Raw genomic sequence first — 14,082 nt, forward strand, 5'->3', positions numbered from 1 at the left:
TTTTGGGGGCTCCAAAATCACTGCAGATGGTGACTGCAGCCATGAAATTAAAAGACGCTTACTCCTTGGAAGGAAAGTTATGACCAACCTAGATAGCATATTCAAAAGCAGAGACATTCCTTTGCCAACAAAGGTCCGTCTAGTCAAGGCTATGGTTTTTCCAGTGGTCATGTATGGATGTGAGAGTTGGACTGTGAAGAAGGCTGAGTGCTGAAGAATTGATGCTTTTGAACTGTGGTGTTGGAGAAGACCCTTGAGAGTCCCTTGGACTGCAAGGAGATCCAGCCAGTCCATTCTGAAGGAGATCAGCCCTGGGATTTCTTTAGAAGGAATGATGCTAAAGCTGAAACTCCAGTACTTTGGCCACCTGATGTGAAGAGTTGACTCATTGGAAAAGACTGTGATGCTGGGAGGGATTGGAGGCAGGAGGAGAAGGGGACGACAGAGGATGAGATGGCTGGATAGCATCACTGACTTGATGGACGTGAGTTTGAGTGAACTTCAGGAGTTGGTGATGGACAGGGAGGCATGGTGTGCTGCAATTCATGGGGTCGAAAAGAGTCGGACACGACCGAGAGACTGAACTGAACTGAACTGATAATATATATCATACAAATATATACATATCTCACATATACATAACGTGTGTATAAACACATGCACATGACGGATTGACAGACAGATACAATTTCATGGGAGAAGAAAATGGTGGCTCAGGGAACTGAAGTGGAGGATGGAGTTGGAGGATGACCTGAAGAGGTTGTCCATGTACCAGGCTGGGGCTCCCCAGGGAGCAAGTGATGTACCGCAAGGGTGTAAGCAGGGTGCAGGGTGTATTCAAATAATTATATACTGGCATTGCAAAAAATTTTTTGCAGTTTAGGAGGTGGGAAATCTAACATCCAGCTGACCTCAGTCTCCTTACCTGAAAAATGGGACAGTAAGGTACATTCCTCACAGGTTTATTGTGAAGATTACGTGGGGTTACAGGTATTGTGCCCAGCACCCCTCCTAAACTTTATCTCAGTATGTGCTGTTGCTGTTGTTACGGTGGTTGCTGTTCTTGCAGGCCTAGCACAATGCTCGGCACATGCTTGATTCTCTGTCCATCTGTAGTAAGAACCTTGTGATTGCATTCCTCTTTTCATTTAGGAATTTCTTTTTCTTTTTCCATTGTCCTTATTCCTTTTTTTTTTTTTTTCTTTACTGCTTATAGAAAGTGAAGTGAAGTCCCTCAGTCGTGTCTGACACTTTGCGACCCCATGGACTTTGGCCCACCAGGTTCCTCTGTCCATGGGATTCTCCAGGCAAGAACACTGGAGTGGGTTGTTCTTACTTTATGTTGTGAGACCTTGAAGAAAACTTTCTGGCACCTGATGGATATACATCCTTGGAGGTATGTGGAGATATTTAAATAGTAAAGGTGCCTGCCCATTTTCTTACTTCCTCTCTCTTGCCTGGCTCCAAGCTGTTGGAAATGATTAGGTGGGAATATCTACTTACTTGCCAAAGGAAGGACTGTTGTTGAAGCTGAAGCTCCAATACTTTGGCCATTTGATGTGAAGACCTGACTCTGGAAAAGACTCTGATGCTGGGAAAGATTGAAAGCAGGAGGAGGAGGGGGTGTCAGAGGAAGATATGGTTGGATAGCATCACTGACTCAATGGCATGAATTGGAGCAAACTCTGGGAGACAGTGAAGGACAGGGGAGCCTGGCACCTTGCAGTCCATGGGGTTGCAAAGAGTTGGACACAACTTATGACTGGACAACAACAACATCTACTTACTCACTACACTGTTACACATGCTACCAGAGGAGATCAATTAGAATTGCTTACTTAAGAAAAATACCTGAAACTCATTAGTGCTGCTCCTACTCATTGTGTACATTTTATTTATTTAGGTTGTGTACATTTTAAAAGCATTGACCTTGCGGCTCCATTTGAGACATCCTGACCTGGTGACTCTGTCCTTCTGAGATACTCTGTTTACTCCTTGTATTTAGAATGCCTGGCTTAAAACTCTTAGCTTTAATATTCTGCATCCCGAATGCTCTTAGTTGTCAGTAAAACTGAGCCTGCCTACGCACTCTTCTATTTTTGATTTATAAATAGGTTCAGCTGCCTAACAATTAAATAGACTATATTTTGCAACATGCACATTCCTTAAGGAGATAGAGGGCAGATGGCTTTTATGATGCTATCTGGAAACCATCCTCCTAACTTTCCTAAGTGTGTATGTTTTGAAGGATTGGCAAGGAGACTTTTGCTCTCACAGGAAGTCTAGTATCCAATTTCTAGCAAATCTTCACAGGGACAGGCCAGGACCAGCTTATGCTGATCAGAGAAGGTCTGCACTACTTCTCTGCAGCACAGAGGTCATGGCTAAACATGGTTGTTGGAGAAGGCAATGGCACCCCACTCCAGTACTCTTGCCTGGAAAATCCCATAGATGGAGGAGCCTGGTAGGCTGCAGTCCATGGGGTCGCTAAGAGTCGGACATGACTGAGTGACTTCACACTTTCATGCATTGGAGAAGGAAATGGCAACCCACTCCAGTGTTCTTGCCTGGAGAATCCCAGGGACGGGGGAGCCTGGTGGGCTGCCGTCTATGGGGTCGCACAGAGTCGAACACGACTGAAGTGACTTAGCAGCAGCAGCAGCAACACATGCTTGTGGCTGTGAGGAATACCAGTGACAAAGGCAGTAAGACACCAGAGAAAAGAAAGCTCAGTGGGATCTGAGGAGACAGAGATGTAGTCCTTAGGTAGAATCAAATATTTGATAAGATTGAAGGAAGGTGAAGGCATGCACATACCAAGGCCCATAAGAGATGTACCTGGCAAACTGGGAGGGGACCCATGGGGGAAATGGCATTAAGGTAACCTGTCAGAACCGGGACTTGAATAACAATACTGGGTATGATACAGCACTTTCAGATATGATATTTATTTTTCCATATAATGGGCTTCCCCAGTGGCTCAGACAATCAAGAATCTGCCTGCAATGCAGGAGACCCCGGTTTGATCCCTGGGTCAGGTAGATCCCCTGGAGAAGGGAATGGCAACCCACTCCAGTATCCTTGCCTGGAGAATTCCATGGACAGAGGAGACTGGCGGCCCACAATCCATAGGTCTCAGTTGGACATGACAGAGCAACTGACACCTTCACTTTCACTTCCGTATAATAATGCATGCTGTGCTGTGCTAAGTTGCTTCAGTGGTGTAATGCAATGAGTGGTGGGATTAAGTATCATCACTTTTTTTTTTCCCGTGGAGAAAATTATGTGAAGAGAAGGAAAAGACTTGTCCCTTAGTTGGGGCCCTCCAGCTGGGTCTCGGGCCCCATGGCCTCATTCTGCTCTCCTGTATCCAGGGTTACCCCACGTGGATATAGTGGGTAAGAAATAAGATCAGACATCAGAGCCCTCAAAGAGACCCAGTTCTAGTCTATCTCTTGCTGTCTACTGGGCATGACCCTGGGCCGAAGTCTTAAGTTCCCAGCCTGTTTTCTCCAGTAAATGTAAGGGGTGGGTCTGGACAATCTCTAGAGTGTAGCCCAGAGGCTGGCTGACAGTAGGGTGTAGCCAATTCGGAGGGCCAGGGACTGTAAATACTGAGGAGCGTGTGCAAACGGGGACTGCCTTAGATGGCAGTAAAGGCTGGGAACAGAGTCCAGGGTGAGGCACTGGACTTGCAAGCCAAAGCGCCTCGCGAATCGCGTTTGCAGGTAGTGAGTGTGGTAAAATTCAGTTGGCGATTTGGTTAAGTTTCCACGTTCAGTTGAAAAAAAAAAGAAGGAACCCAGGTCTGTCCCTTTCCTAGGACCTGGGGCACAAGAAGGCTGAGAAATCCCGTCGGACCAATGGGGGGCTCCACCGAGCGTATTCTGCGAATCCCCTGAGGGCCGCCCCAACCTCGCGCAGCTTCCTAGAGGGTCAGTCCTGGTGGGCGCTGAAGAACCGGCGAAGAGGAGTTGCCCGCGTCCACGTCCGTCCTCCCAGCACCAAGTGTGCGGGGGCCGCCCGGGCATCCGCCCCGCTCCCCCTACCTCCACGGCCCTGCCTCGCCCCCCTGGACTCCGATCCGCTGGCGGGGGCGCGGGTGATGCGAATTCCTAGAAGCCTGAAGTAGCTGCCCGGGATGTGAAGTTAGGATGCCCCAAAGGATCGCTGAGGTGCGCACTCACCCGCCCCCTCCCCCCCCTCCCCAGGTCACAGAGGGCCTGGGGTCTGGGGTGGGGGGTGGACGAAGGCAGGGAAAACGCCTCTCCCCGTCCACCTAGAAGGCCAGTCCCATCCCAGTCCTGCCAGTCTGGGCTGAGCCGGAGGGGATTTGGAGCGCAGGGCTGGCGGCTGGGTGGGAAGGCGGAGGAACAGCTGGAGGTGGCAGGTAACGGCAGGCCGGGCGAGGAGGGGGCCGGGCCGGGGCGGAGGCACCTCCGGGCCGCTTGGGCACCTCTGGGGCAGCCGCCCGACCTCCGCCGGCTTAGCCCGGAGTAGGGACGGTGAGTCAGATCTCCGGCACCCGCGGGTCGGGCGGGGAAGGAGGGCAAGTCAGGAAATGACATCAGAGGCCTGTGTTTGGGGAGGGGGTGGTCTGTGCCCGGCCGGGGCGACGGGGGCGGTGGTGCCCGCCTGGAGGGGAGGTGGCCGGGGCGGGGGGTGGGAGCGGGGGCGGGAGGACCTAGGCGAAGCCCGCGGCTCGGGGGCCGGAGCAGGGCCCCTTCCTGGGGGAGTTTCCCGCCGCGGCCGCCTCCCCGTCTCTCCCCGCCCCCTCTCCGGGCCGCTCCTTGTATGGTCTGCGCGCCGCGCTCTCCCCGCCCTCTCCCTCCCTCCGTCTTCCCTGCGTCCCTCCCCGCCCGGCTGGACCGGGACGCAGAGTCCGCGGACTCGGCTGCGAGGCGGCCCCTGGCAGACGCGGCGCGCACGCTCCGGCCCGCGGTGAGGCGCGGGGAGCCGCCCGGCGGCCGCCCACGGGGTCGGGGAGCCGGGGCGCCTAGGGGAGCCGGGCCGCGGCGCCGCGGGCGGGGGGTTCGGTCCTCAGCCGGGCTCGGCGCTGCGTAACCCCGGCACCCCCCGCCCCCCGCAGCCCGGCCTGGCCATGGCGGCCCCCCGCCCGCCTCGCGCGATCTCCGTCTCGGCTCCGGTGTTTTACGCCCCGCAGAAGAAGTTCGCCCCGGTGGTGGCCCCGAAGCCCAAAGTGAATCCTTTCCGGCCCGGCGACAGCGAGCCGCCTCCGGCCGCTGGGGCCCAGCGCGCACAGATGGGCCGGGTGGGCGAGATCCCCCCGCCGCCCCCAGAAGGTAGGTGGCCGAGCTTGGGGACTGGACCTCGGCGGGCGCCGGCCTAAGGGGGGAGGGGTTTCGGGAATTCGGGGGATGTCTGGAAAGGTTGCGGCGGAGGGGGCTGGGCGCAGACACCCAGTCCCGAGCAGATGTTCTTAGCTCATCGCCGAGCTCGTGGCTGGGAGCCAGGGCTCCTGGGACAGTTCCAAGTCCCCTCGCCTGGGGGTGGGAGGCGGGAATGTGGGGCACGAATGTTCCCCTCTGGGTCCGTTTTCCGAAGTGAAATGGGAGAAGCACCCCTCCTTTCCCGACCCGGGGCTCTCAGGGCGCCCTGCGAGCACTGCCCCCCACCCCCTTTACTTTCTTTCCCGTATGCTTCGGGACCTTCGAGAGACTTCTTGGGTTAGAGGTTAGGGGTTAGAACCGCTTCTTCAAGGAGGGGAACTTGATGAAGGGTCGGGGGGCCCCTGCTGACCGCCCTCCGTCTCCTTCCAATCCCAGACTTTCCCTTACCGCCTCCTCCGGTGGTCGGGGAGGCAGACGACGCCGAGGGCGCCCTGGGAGGTGCCTTCCCACCTCCGCCGCCCCCGATCGACGAACCGTTTCCCCCCGCGCCTTTGGAGGAGGAGATCTTCCCTTCCCCACCGCCCCCGCTAGTGGAGGAGGGAGGTCCCGAGGCTCCCACCCAGTTCCCATCGCAGGTACGGAGGCCCGGGAGGGGCAGCCTCAGCGGTCACATCCCCAGGGAAGAAGAAGGAGGGTCCTTTTCCGTCGACTTTGGCGGCATCTCTGCCCTCCGGGATGGCGGGGTGGCGGTGGGGAACTGGGATGGGGCGCTCTGACCCCTGCCCCTCTAGCCCAGGGAGAAGGTGAGCAGTATTGATCTGGAGATCGACTCCTTGTCTTCGCTGCTGGATGACATGACCAAGAACGATCCCTTCAAAGCCCGGGTAAGGGGCTGGAGAGCAGGGAAGGCAGGCCAGGGAGGAAGGGCGTGGGGCTGGAACTCCCGCCGAGGGCCACAGCCTCCTCTAAGGCACTTCTCTTCCCTCTGCCTCCCTTCGCAGGTGTCATCTGGATATGTACCCCCGCCGGTCACCACTCCATTCATTTCCAAGTCCAATACTAAGCCTTCAACGGGGGGCACCGCACCCCTGCCTCCCTGGAAGTCCCCTTCTAGCTCCCAGCCTGTGTCCCAGGCTCAACCTCAGAGCCAGACACAGTTCCATGTCCAGTCCCAGCCCCAGGCCAAACCCCAGGCCCCTCCCCAGCCTGTGCCTTTGGCCACCACCCAGCCTCGAGGGCCCCTAGCTCCATCTCCAGCCCCTAAGTTTTCCCCGGTGACTCCCAAGTTTACCCCTGTGGCTTCCAAGTTCAGCCCTGGAGCCCCAGGTGGACCCGGGTCCCAGCCCCATCAGAAGCTGGGGCCCCCTGAAGCTCCCTCTTCCACTGGCACCGGCTCCCCTCAGCCCCCAAGCTTTACCTATGCTCAGCAGAAGGAGAAGCCCCAAGTGCAGGAGAAGCAGCACCCAGTGCCCCCACCGACTCAAAACCAAAACCAGGTGAGGGATGCAGGGAGAATGGGCTGATTCCCCAGGGGCTGGAGGCCAGGGAGTCAGGAAGACCGGTCTGAGCCCTGGGGGCTGGAGGCTGGGCTAAATCCAGGATCCTGAGCCTGAGTCGGGTGAGGGGTGGTGAGATCGTTTTCAGCCTCTAGGGTTGGATGGTGGAGAAAGTGCTTTTGGGGGAAGAGCCTGGCAGGGTCTGAGGCTGGGTGGGGCCTGACTGGGAGTGAGGTGAGCAGCACAGACTCTGAGTTAGGGGGAGGATTTTGTGCACCTTCCCCTGTGCCCTGCCCCAGAAAGTTAAAGAGAGGGATGAGATCATCAGCGGTCCAACTTCAGATATTCCCCTTTCTTGGATTCTTGAGTTAATCTCTGCTCTGCTACGCGCTTTCCCTGCCCGAGGGCCCATCTGGTGATAAGAGCCACTGGCAATAAACGCTGGTAAACACTGGCTGAGGCAGCCAGCTACTGCTCAGTGCCAGGCACTGTGCTCTGTACTCGGGAGGAAAGAGACCTCAGAGAGCTTGAGCCTAAGGGAGTCAGTGGACCTGTAACCATTCCTCGCTCACAAGACCCCAGGCAAGTTAGGTGAACTTTGAGCCTCTGTTCGCTATCTACCTTCACAAAGGTGATGAGGATTACCTGAGCCAGAGCTGATGCTGGGGGTCTGCATCAAGCACATGAATGCTCAAGGTAGAAAAGTTATCACTCCTGTCTGACCATTCCTGCCTTGCAGTTCAGGAGACTGATCTTCTGGGTTTAAGGTGTCTTGCCAGATACCTGGTCCAAACATCCATGAAGTTAACTGACAGCATGGATTTCTGTGTATGTGTGTGTGTGTGTGTGTGTGTGTGTGCAAGGCACAGTGTAGGAAGAGATGCCAAGTGCCAATGAGTTTTGCAGAATTTGGTTGTTACAGGAACTCCAAACAGGGAGCCAGTGTGGAGGCTGGCACATTAGGAAAAGGCATCGGGTGCTGGTATGCCTTTAATGATGGCAGGATTTTAGAATCCAGAGAGGAGAGGGAAGGGCATTCCAGTGGGAACAGCATGAGCAAAACTCAAGGGCACAGATATACCAGGGGTGTCTGGAGGACAGAACGTGGAAGGCCCCTGGGGGGAAATTTTAGAGCTGTACTTAGAGGTGGGTGGGGATTTGCGGGGGGGGCAGCAAGGATGAAATAGTGCACCCAGGAAGCCTGGGGGTCCTGGAGAGGCAGGAGTGTTGTCTGAGCAGAGGTGTGGCTGCGTCTGGAGGTTTTGGGGCAAGTTTTTCCAGCAGAGGTGTGGACTAGATGCAAAGGTCAATGACGCATGGGGGTGCGCTCCTGGGTGATGGTAACATTGGCAGAAATGAGAAATATGGCCCAGATCAGAGAGCTCTTATAAAGGAAGCGCCTCCAGGCTTACTGGCTGATAAGGAGTTGGAAGAGGATGGGAGAGGAGTTAAACAAACAAAAAAAAAGCCCGGATGTGTTGGGGAATGACAGCGTTGCTGACAAAATAGAGAAGTCCAGAAGGGGAAATGGTGTGGACAGGAAGGGGAGGGTCCGGCTGTTAGCATGTTGAGCAACGGGTTCCAGGAGGATCTCCTCTCAGCTGGAACTGTCATTCAGTCAGAAATGGGGGGACGGGTGGCAGGAGAGGGCCAGGGCGAGGTGTGTGAACGCACGGCGGTCGTGGTTGGTCGTGGGCGGTCGTGGGCGGTGACAACTGCAGCCCAGGGGCGGCTCACACCGGAAGGGCTGGGAAGGAACCTGGGTGATGCTCCTGTGCACCTGGGAAGAGCGAGAAGAATGACAGGAGGAGGAGAGTCACGAATCAGGGTGGCATCTCCGAAAGAGAATGGTGGCCGAGGAGCCCCATCGGTGGGGCTCCAAGGGGGGTGAGGGCTAAAGTAAGGCCAGGGATTGGACGATTCAGGATTCAGAAGCTGTGTCCTTTTGAGGGGGTGGTGAGAAACTTGGGAGTTGCCCAAGTAGCCTGTTCTTAGAGGTTGGCAGAGAAACACCGAGGGAAGACGTGTGTGCGTGCGTGCGTGTGTGTGTGTAGGGTTGACATTAGGGGAGGAAGGCTCAGGTGTGTGTGTGTGAACCAGGAGGAATAAGCCTGTGGAAGAGACAGGTTGGGGTCCCTGAGAGCTGGGTGCACTGTTGGTGCCAGCTCCACCCTCGGGGCATTTCCAGCCTAGAGACTTTGGACGGAGTGGCCTCAAGCAGGCTTTTGTGATGAGGGAGCTCAGGCTGGCCGGCTTCCAGCTCCTGGGTCACGTAGGAGGTGAGGTCATCTGAGAGCGAGGGGGCAAGGCCGCGGGGGGCTGGAGGCGATGGAAAGGTTTGGAACAGCTGCTCTGGGGCAAGCAAGACTGGGAACCCGCAGCAGCCAAATACCACCCAGCTGCGCCTGGATGGAGGGTGCGGAGGGCCCTGCGGTGTTTGGTGAACTCCCTCTGCAGTCATCTCCCCACCTACTTTCTGCAGCTGGGAGGCAGAAACAGGAAGCAGGCGGTGGCCTGGGCCCAGGGTTGATTGAGATCGGACTAGATAAGCAACGGTAGCCGAATGGTGGCAAGGGTGGCTGTGAGCGCCTTGTGGAAATCAATGGTCAAGGGAACCGGGCCTGCGGGGAGGCCAGATGGAAGGAGCGGATGCAGAAGGCATGTGGGAGAGGGTTGGGAATCAGAGGCGCAAAGGCTTTTCCGAGCAGGTTCCTTCAGGAGGTGAGAATGGGAAACGGGGAGGATGTGATGGTCGGGAGGTCAAGCCCAGGGTCTTGGAGGTGGCAACCAGTAAATCTCAGGTCCGAGGGGTCCCACCGTGGAAGGTGACTGAGCCGGAGGGACGTTTGGAGCTGTTGGAGTTGAAGAGGCGTGAGTGCCATGCATGATGAACCTGGGACGTCGGTGATGGCAGGCAGAGAGGGGGAAATAGCGGCTGGATTGTGTCATGGAGGAGCATGGATACCCAAGGGGAGCTGATACTTCCAAAGAATGGAAGAGGCATCTAAGTGGCACCAGAGAGCAAGGGCTGGCTGTGTCCTCTTCCTCTGTCCCCAAGATGTTGGGAGGGGAAGATTGGGAGCGGAAAAGGTGAAGCTCACGTAGAAGAAGGGGCTTGCAGGAGACTCCCACAGTCAGCTGAAGACAGGAGGAGGCCGGGGAAAATGGCTGAGAGCTGGAACGTCTACAGCGGATGCAGCTCTTGATGCAGACAGGTGTGAGGGTGGTGGAGCCAGGGCTGGGGGCAAGGTGACCGCGGGAAGAGGGAACTGGGTGGCTTTGAGGTTCTCCGTGTTAGGGACTGAAGGCATTGTCAGGTAGAGCGTTCAGTGGTGGGGCCGCAGTCCTGGGTGGATTTAGCAGTGGAGACCCACGCAGCATTCCTGGGGGACCATGTCATGGAGATGCTGTTACAGGTCGGACAGCCCCCGTGGGGCCTCCTCCCGGGATGTCTCAGGGTTACTGGCACTGCCGACCCCCCAACTTCACCCCCACCCCCAATCTGCAGCTGTCTCAGGACCCCCTGAATAGGAGGGGCGGGCTGGCCGGAGAGGGGCCACTGGAGAGTGGCCCTTCTCTGAAGCCTTCTGGGGAGGGCCTGGGGTCAGCCAGGTGGTCGAGGAATGCCCCTCGAGGGAGGGACCCTGGGACATCTGTGTGGGAGCTGGGCACTGGGGTTTAACCTGACTCCCGCTGTGTTGTACCCTCACGCTGACAGGGGCTGCCGGGCAGCCGGCGGGACGGGTAGGTGTGTGTGCGTGGGCTGCACCCGCCACCGTGCGCCGGTCTCTCCGTGGGGGCCGTGTCCCAGCATGCTCTGTGGGGTTGATGCGTGGCCTGGCGTGCTTGGTGCTTCCGTGACCTGAGCTGCTGTGTGCGTGGCCTCCGTCCGCTCAGTCGTTCCGGCCTGTCTGTGTCTTCGGGCAAAGCGGGTGGCAGGGTCTTCATCCCCTGATTTGTGTGGTGCTGGGGGGTCGGGGAGGGGAGTTGAGGAGCTTTTGGGGGTCCTGAGTGTCTGGAAAACAGGAGAGAGGGCGGGGGGCGGGATTCGTCCTTTTCGGGGAGAAAGCAGAGAAGGCAGCTGGGGTGGGTTCTTGGAGGGTGGTGACCCTTGAGAGAGAGGGCATGAAGAAAGTGTTGGGATTTCAGGTGCGCCCCGCTGGGGCCCCGGGGCCTCTGACACTGAAAGAGGTGGAGGAGCTGGAGCAGCTGACGCAGAAGCTGATGCAGGACATGGAGCATCCTCAGAAGCAGAGTGTGCCCATCAACGGTGAGAGCCCACCGCCCCGCCTGGAGGGACGGCCCCTCCGTTTCCGGGCCGTTTCCAGGCCTGCAGCTCCCGGCCCTGTCTGTCTGATGCCAGCTGACCCCTTGCAAGCTCTTTTTTTGCCATTTCTCCTGTTTCATCTCCATCCTCTCTGGCCTTCCCAGAGTCCTGTGGCCGGTGTCATCAGCCCCTGGCACGTTCGCAGCCCGCGGTTCGCGCTCTGGGGCAGCTCTTCCACATCACCTGCTTCACCTGCCGCCAGTGTGAGCAGCAGCTCCAAGGCCAGCAGTTCTACAGCCTGGAGGGGGCTCCGTACTGTGAGGGCTGCTACACCGTGAGTCCCGGGGTCGGGGGTACGGGGGAGGGGGAGTCGGCACCTGGGGCTCAGCCAGGGTTGGGGCGGGCACGGGGCAGATGTCTGGCCCTGGGGTGCCGGTTCCCTGCCCGCCTCCAGCTGCTGCCCGCCCCCTCCGCAGGACACCCTGGAGAAGTGCAGCACCTGTGGGCAGCCGATCACTGACCGCATGCTGAGGGCCACAGGCAAGGCCTACCACCCGCAGTGCTTCACCTGTGTGGTCTGCGCCTGCCCCCTGGAGGGCACCTCCTTCATTGTGGACCAGGCCAACCGGCCCCACTGTGTCCCCGACTACCACAAGTGAGGACCCCCTGCCCACCTCCGGGCCTTTCTCTGGGTGCCAGTGACGGTTTGTTTGTCTGGGAGCCAGGCTGCCCCCAACCCCAAGACCGCTCTTCAATCTCTGGGGCTTGCTTGCTGTCCCCACCTCCTGTCTGTGGATAGCAGGGACTGGTTCATCTGGACTTGGCTGTCCAGTGGCCTCTGGCCTTCCCCTCCGGTTCATCCCCTTCCCCAGCCCGGGGCTAGCTCTCAGAGCTTTCTTTTGGGTGTGGTCTTGCGTTCAGCGCTGGCCCCCGAGTGACTTCTTTTCACACGTAGGCTGCATTCTGCCTTTGGAGATCAGCTGTTTGGAGCTCGGGGTTTCCCCTTAGAAACAGTGTTTACATGGTAGCTGCTTTCTGAGGCCAGCGGCAAGGTTCCCATGATGGAACCAAAGGGCGGGAAAGCTGCAAGCTCGGACCCCCACCTCCGAGTGTGAGTGGGGTGTAGGTTTCCAGGGCTTCGTATCCTTCTGTGCAACCCCCCTCTCCCCCCAACCAGGAACCAGGCCAAGGCACGCATGTGACAGGGGTTAGTGAGGGCCGGGGGTCTGGATTGGGGTCCCGGATATTGGGTCCTCTGGGAGTGCTTTGGGCAGGGGCTGCAGTGTGCGTGGTGGGGGTGGGGAAGGACTTGGCAGCGGTTCCTGGGGAGAGGTGGGACCTTCCGATAAGCAGCCAGCCTTCGGCCTTTCTTTTGAGCCTCCTCCACCGAGGCTTGTAGGGGCGAGATGTACAAAGCAGCCTGCCGTCTCATCTCCCTGCGTGTGGGCGGGGGTCAGCGCCCGGCGCCCCGTCCTGACGCACACCGGCTTTCCGCCCCGCAGGCAATACGCCCCCAGATGCTCTGTGTGCGCGGAGCCCATCATGCCGGAGCCTGGGCGCGAGGAGACCGTGCGCGTGGTTGCTCTGGACAAGAACTTCCACATGAAGTGCTACAAGTGCGAGGTCGGCTGCACCCCCGCCCCGAGCCCCTCAGGGATGGGAGGCTGGTGGGACGCTGCTCACGGGTCAGGCGGTGGACGGTGCTGGCTTGCAGGACCCGGGTGCTGCAATTTTGAGGGTGGGCAGTGGAGGCGCCCACACCCGCCCCGCGAATATGCGTCCTTGGCTTCAGGATGGCGGTGTGGGGTTCTTTGTGAGGTCACTGAGTGATACAGCAAGGAAAGGGGGCCGACCCACCGGGAGGGAAGGGTGCGGCTTTGTCATGGGCGGTTGGGGGTCTCTGCAACGTTAAAGGAGTTGGAAGAGAGGTGAGGCAGGTGGGAGACGCCCCACTGGAAGCAACCACTGTCCATCCTGGGGGAGAGTCCTCGGGCACAAAACTGTGGGTGAGAGAGGTGGGGATAGGAGTTGGGGGGGCTGTGGATGGGCCAATGCAGAGAGAACAGGGCTGAGCCGTGAAGCGTCTGGCCTCCCGATGTAAAGATGGAGGTGGGGCATGTGGGTGGGGAGCCTCGAGCTAGCACTCTCTCTGCTCCTCCCAGGACTGTGGGAAGCCCCTCTCCATTGAGGCGGATGACAACGGCTGCTTCCCTTTGGATGGCCACGTGCTCTGCCGGAAATGCCACACCGCCAGAGCCTAGACTGAGTGAGGACTGGCCCCCTTCTCTGACCACAAGCCCATTCCCCCATCAGCGGACCGCTCACGATGAGACCACATCCCCTTCACCCTCCCCACAGTTATTTTTTGACGTCCAGCCCCTCCCTCCATACCAAACCCCACCCCAGTCTCCCTCGTGCCCTTATGTGGCCTCGGGGCTGCAGAGTCCCAGCCCTGGGGTCCAGTCTCCCCAATCCTGCAGGGACCACCCACCATCATCCAGGTAACCCCGCCTGAGGGGCACCGGGCTGAGCACTGCTGCTTGCACTGCTGCACCGACGCCCTCAGCCTGCCCTGAGCAGCCCCGTCCTCTGCTTGCTAAGGGCCAGGAGATGCCCACATCCGACCTTCTGGAAGGCTGGGCTGGGCTCGCCAGCCTGGACGTTCCCCACACCCCCCAGCCCCAGCCCCTGTGCTGCCAGGTTGTGGCTACAGCTACAAATAAAAGACAGTGTTTTCCAGAAGGCTTAGTAGTTGACTCTTTTGTACCTACAGCCCTTGAGGATGAGATGGAGGAGATGTTTAATTGCTCAGTCGTGTCGACTGACTCTGTGACCCCATGGACTGTAGCCCGCCAGGCTCCTCTGTCCATGGATCTGTCCACGGAATTTCCCAGGCAAGAAGACTGGAGTGGGTAGCCATTTCCTTCTCCAGGGATCGAACCCAGGTCTCCCTCATTGCAGGCAGACT

At 58.2% G+C, this 14,082-nt stretch overlaps 1 protein-coding gene across 2 annotated transcripts; it reads left to right on the plus strand.

Annotated features, from left to right (window-relative positions):
• Positions 1–1,221: 1,221 nt before the first annotated feature.
• ZYX (zyxin) lies at positions 1,222–13,856 on the plus strand. 2 transcript variants are annotated; one of them, XM_005205890.4, is made up of 11 exons: positions 1,222–1,396; positions 3,824–4,175; positions 5,090–5,303; positions 5,787–5,986; positions 6,143–6,235; positions 6,353–6,847; positions 10,997–11,117; positions 11,279–11,448; positions 11,591–11,769; positions 12,617–12,737; positions 13,277–13,856. In XM_005205890.4, the coding sequence occupies exons 2-11, from the start codon at positions 4,155–4,157 to the stop codon at positions 13,373–13,375; spliced, it is 1,713 nt and encodes a 570-aa protein (XP_005205947.1). In that variant the 5' UTR covers positions 1,222–1,396; positions 3,824–4,154; the 3' UTR covers positions 13,376–13,856. The 2 variants fall into 2 exon arrangements, with proteins under 2 accessions (XP_005205947.1, NP_001071569.1); NM_001078101.2 differs by lacking the exons at positions 1,222–1,396; positions 3,824–4,175 and adding an exon at positions 4,876–4,941 and having other exon boundaries at positions 13,277–13,853.
• Positions 13,857–14,082: the final 226 nt, after the last annotated feature.

Source organism: Bos taurus, chromosome 4, assembly GCF_002263795.3.
Source record: "Bos taurus isolate L1 Dominette 01449 registration number 42190680 breed Hereford chromosome 4, ARS-UCD2.0, whole genome shotgun sequence".
Taxonomy (NCBI): domain Eukaryota; kingdom Metazoa; phylum Chordata; class Mammalia; order Artiodactyla; family Bovidae; genus Bos; species Bos taurus.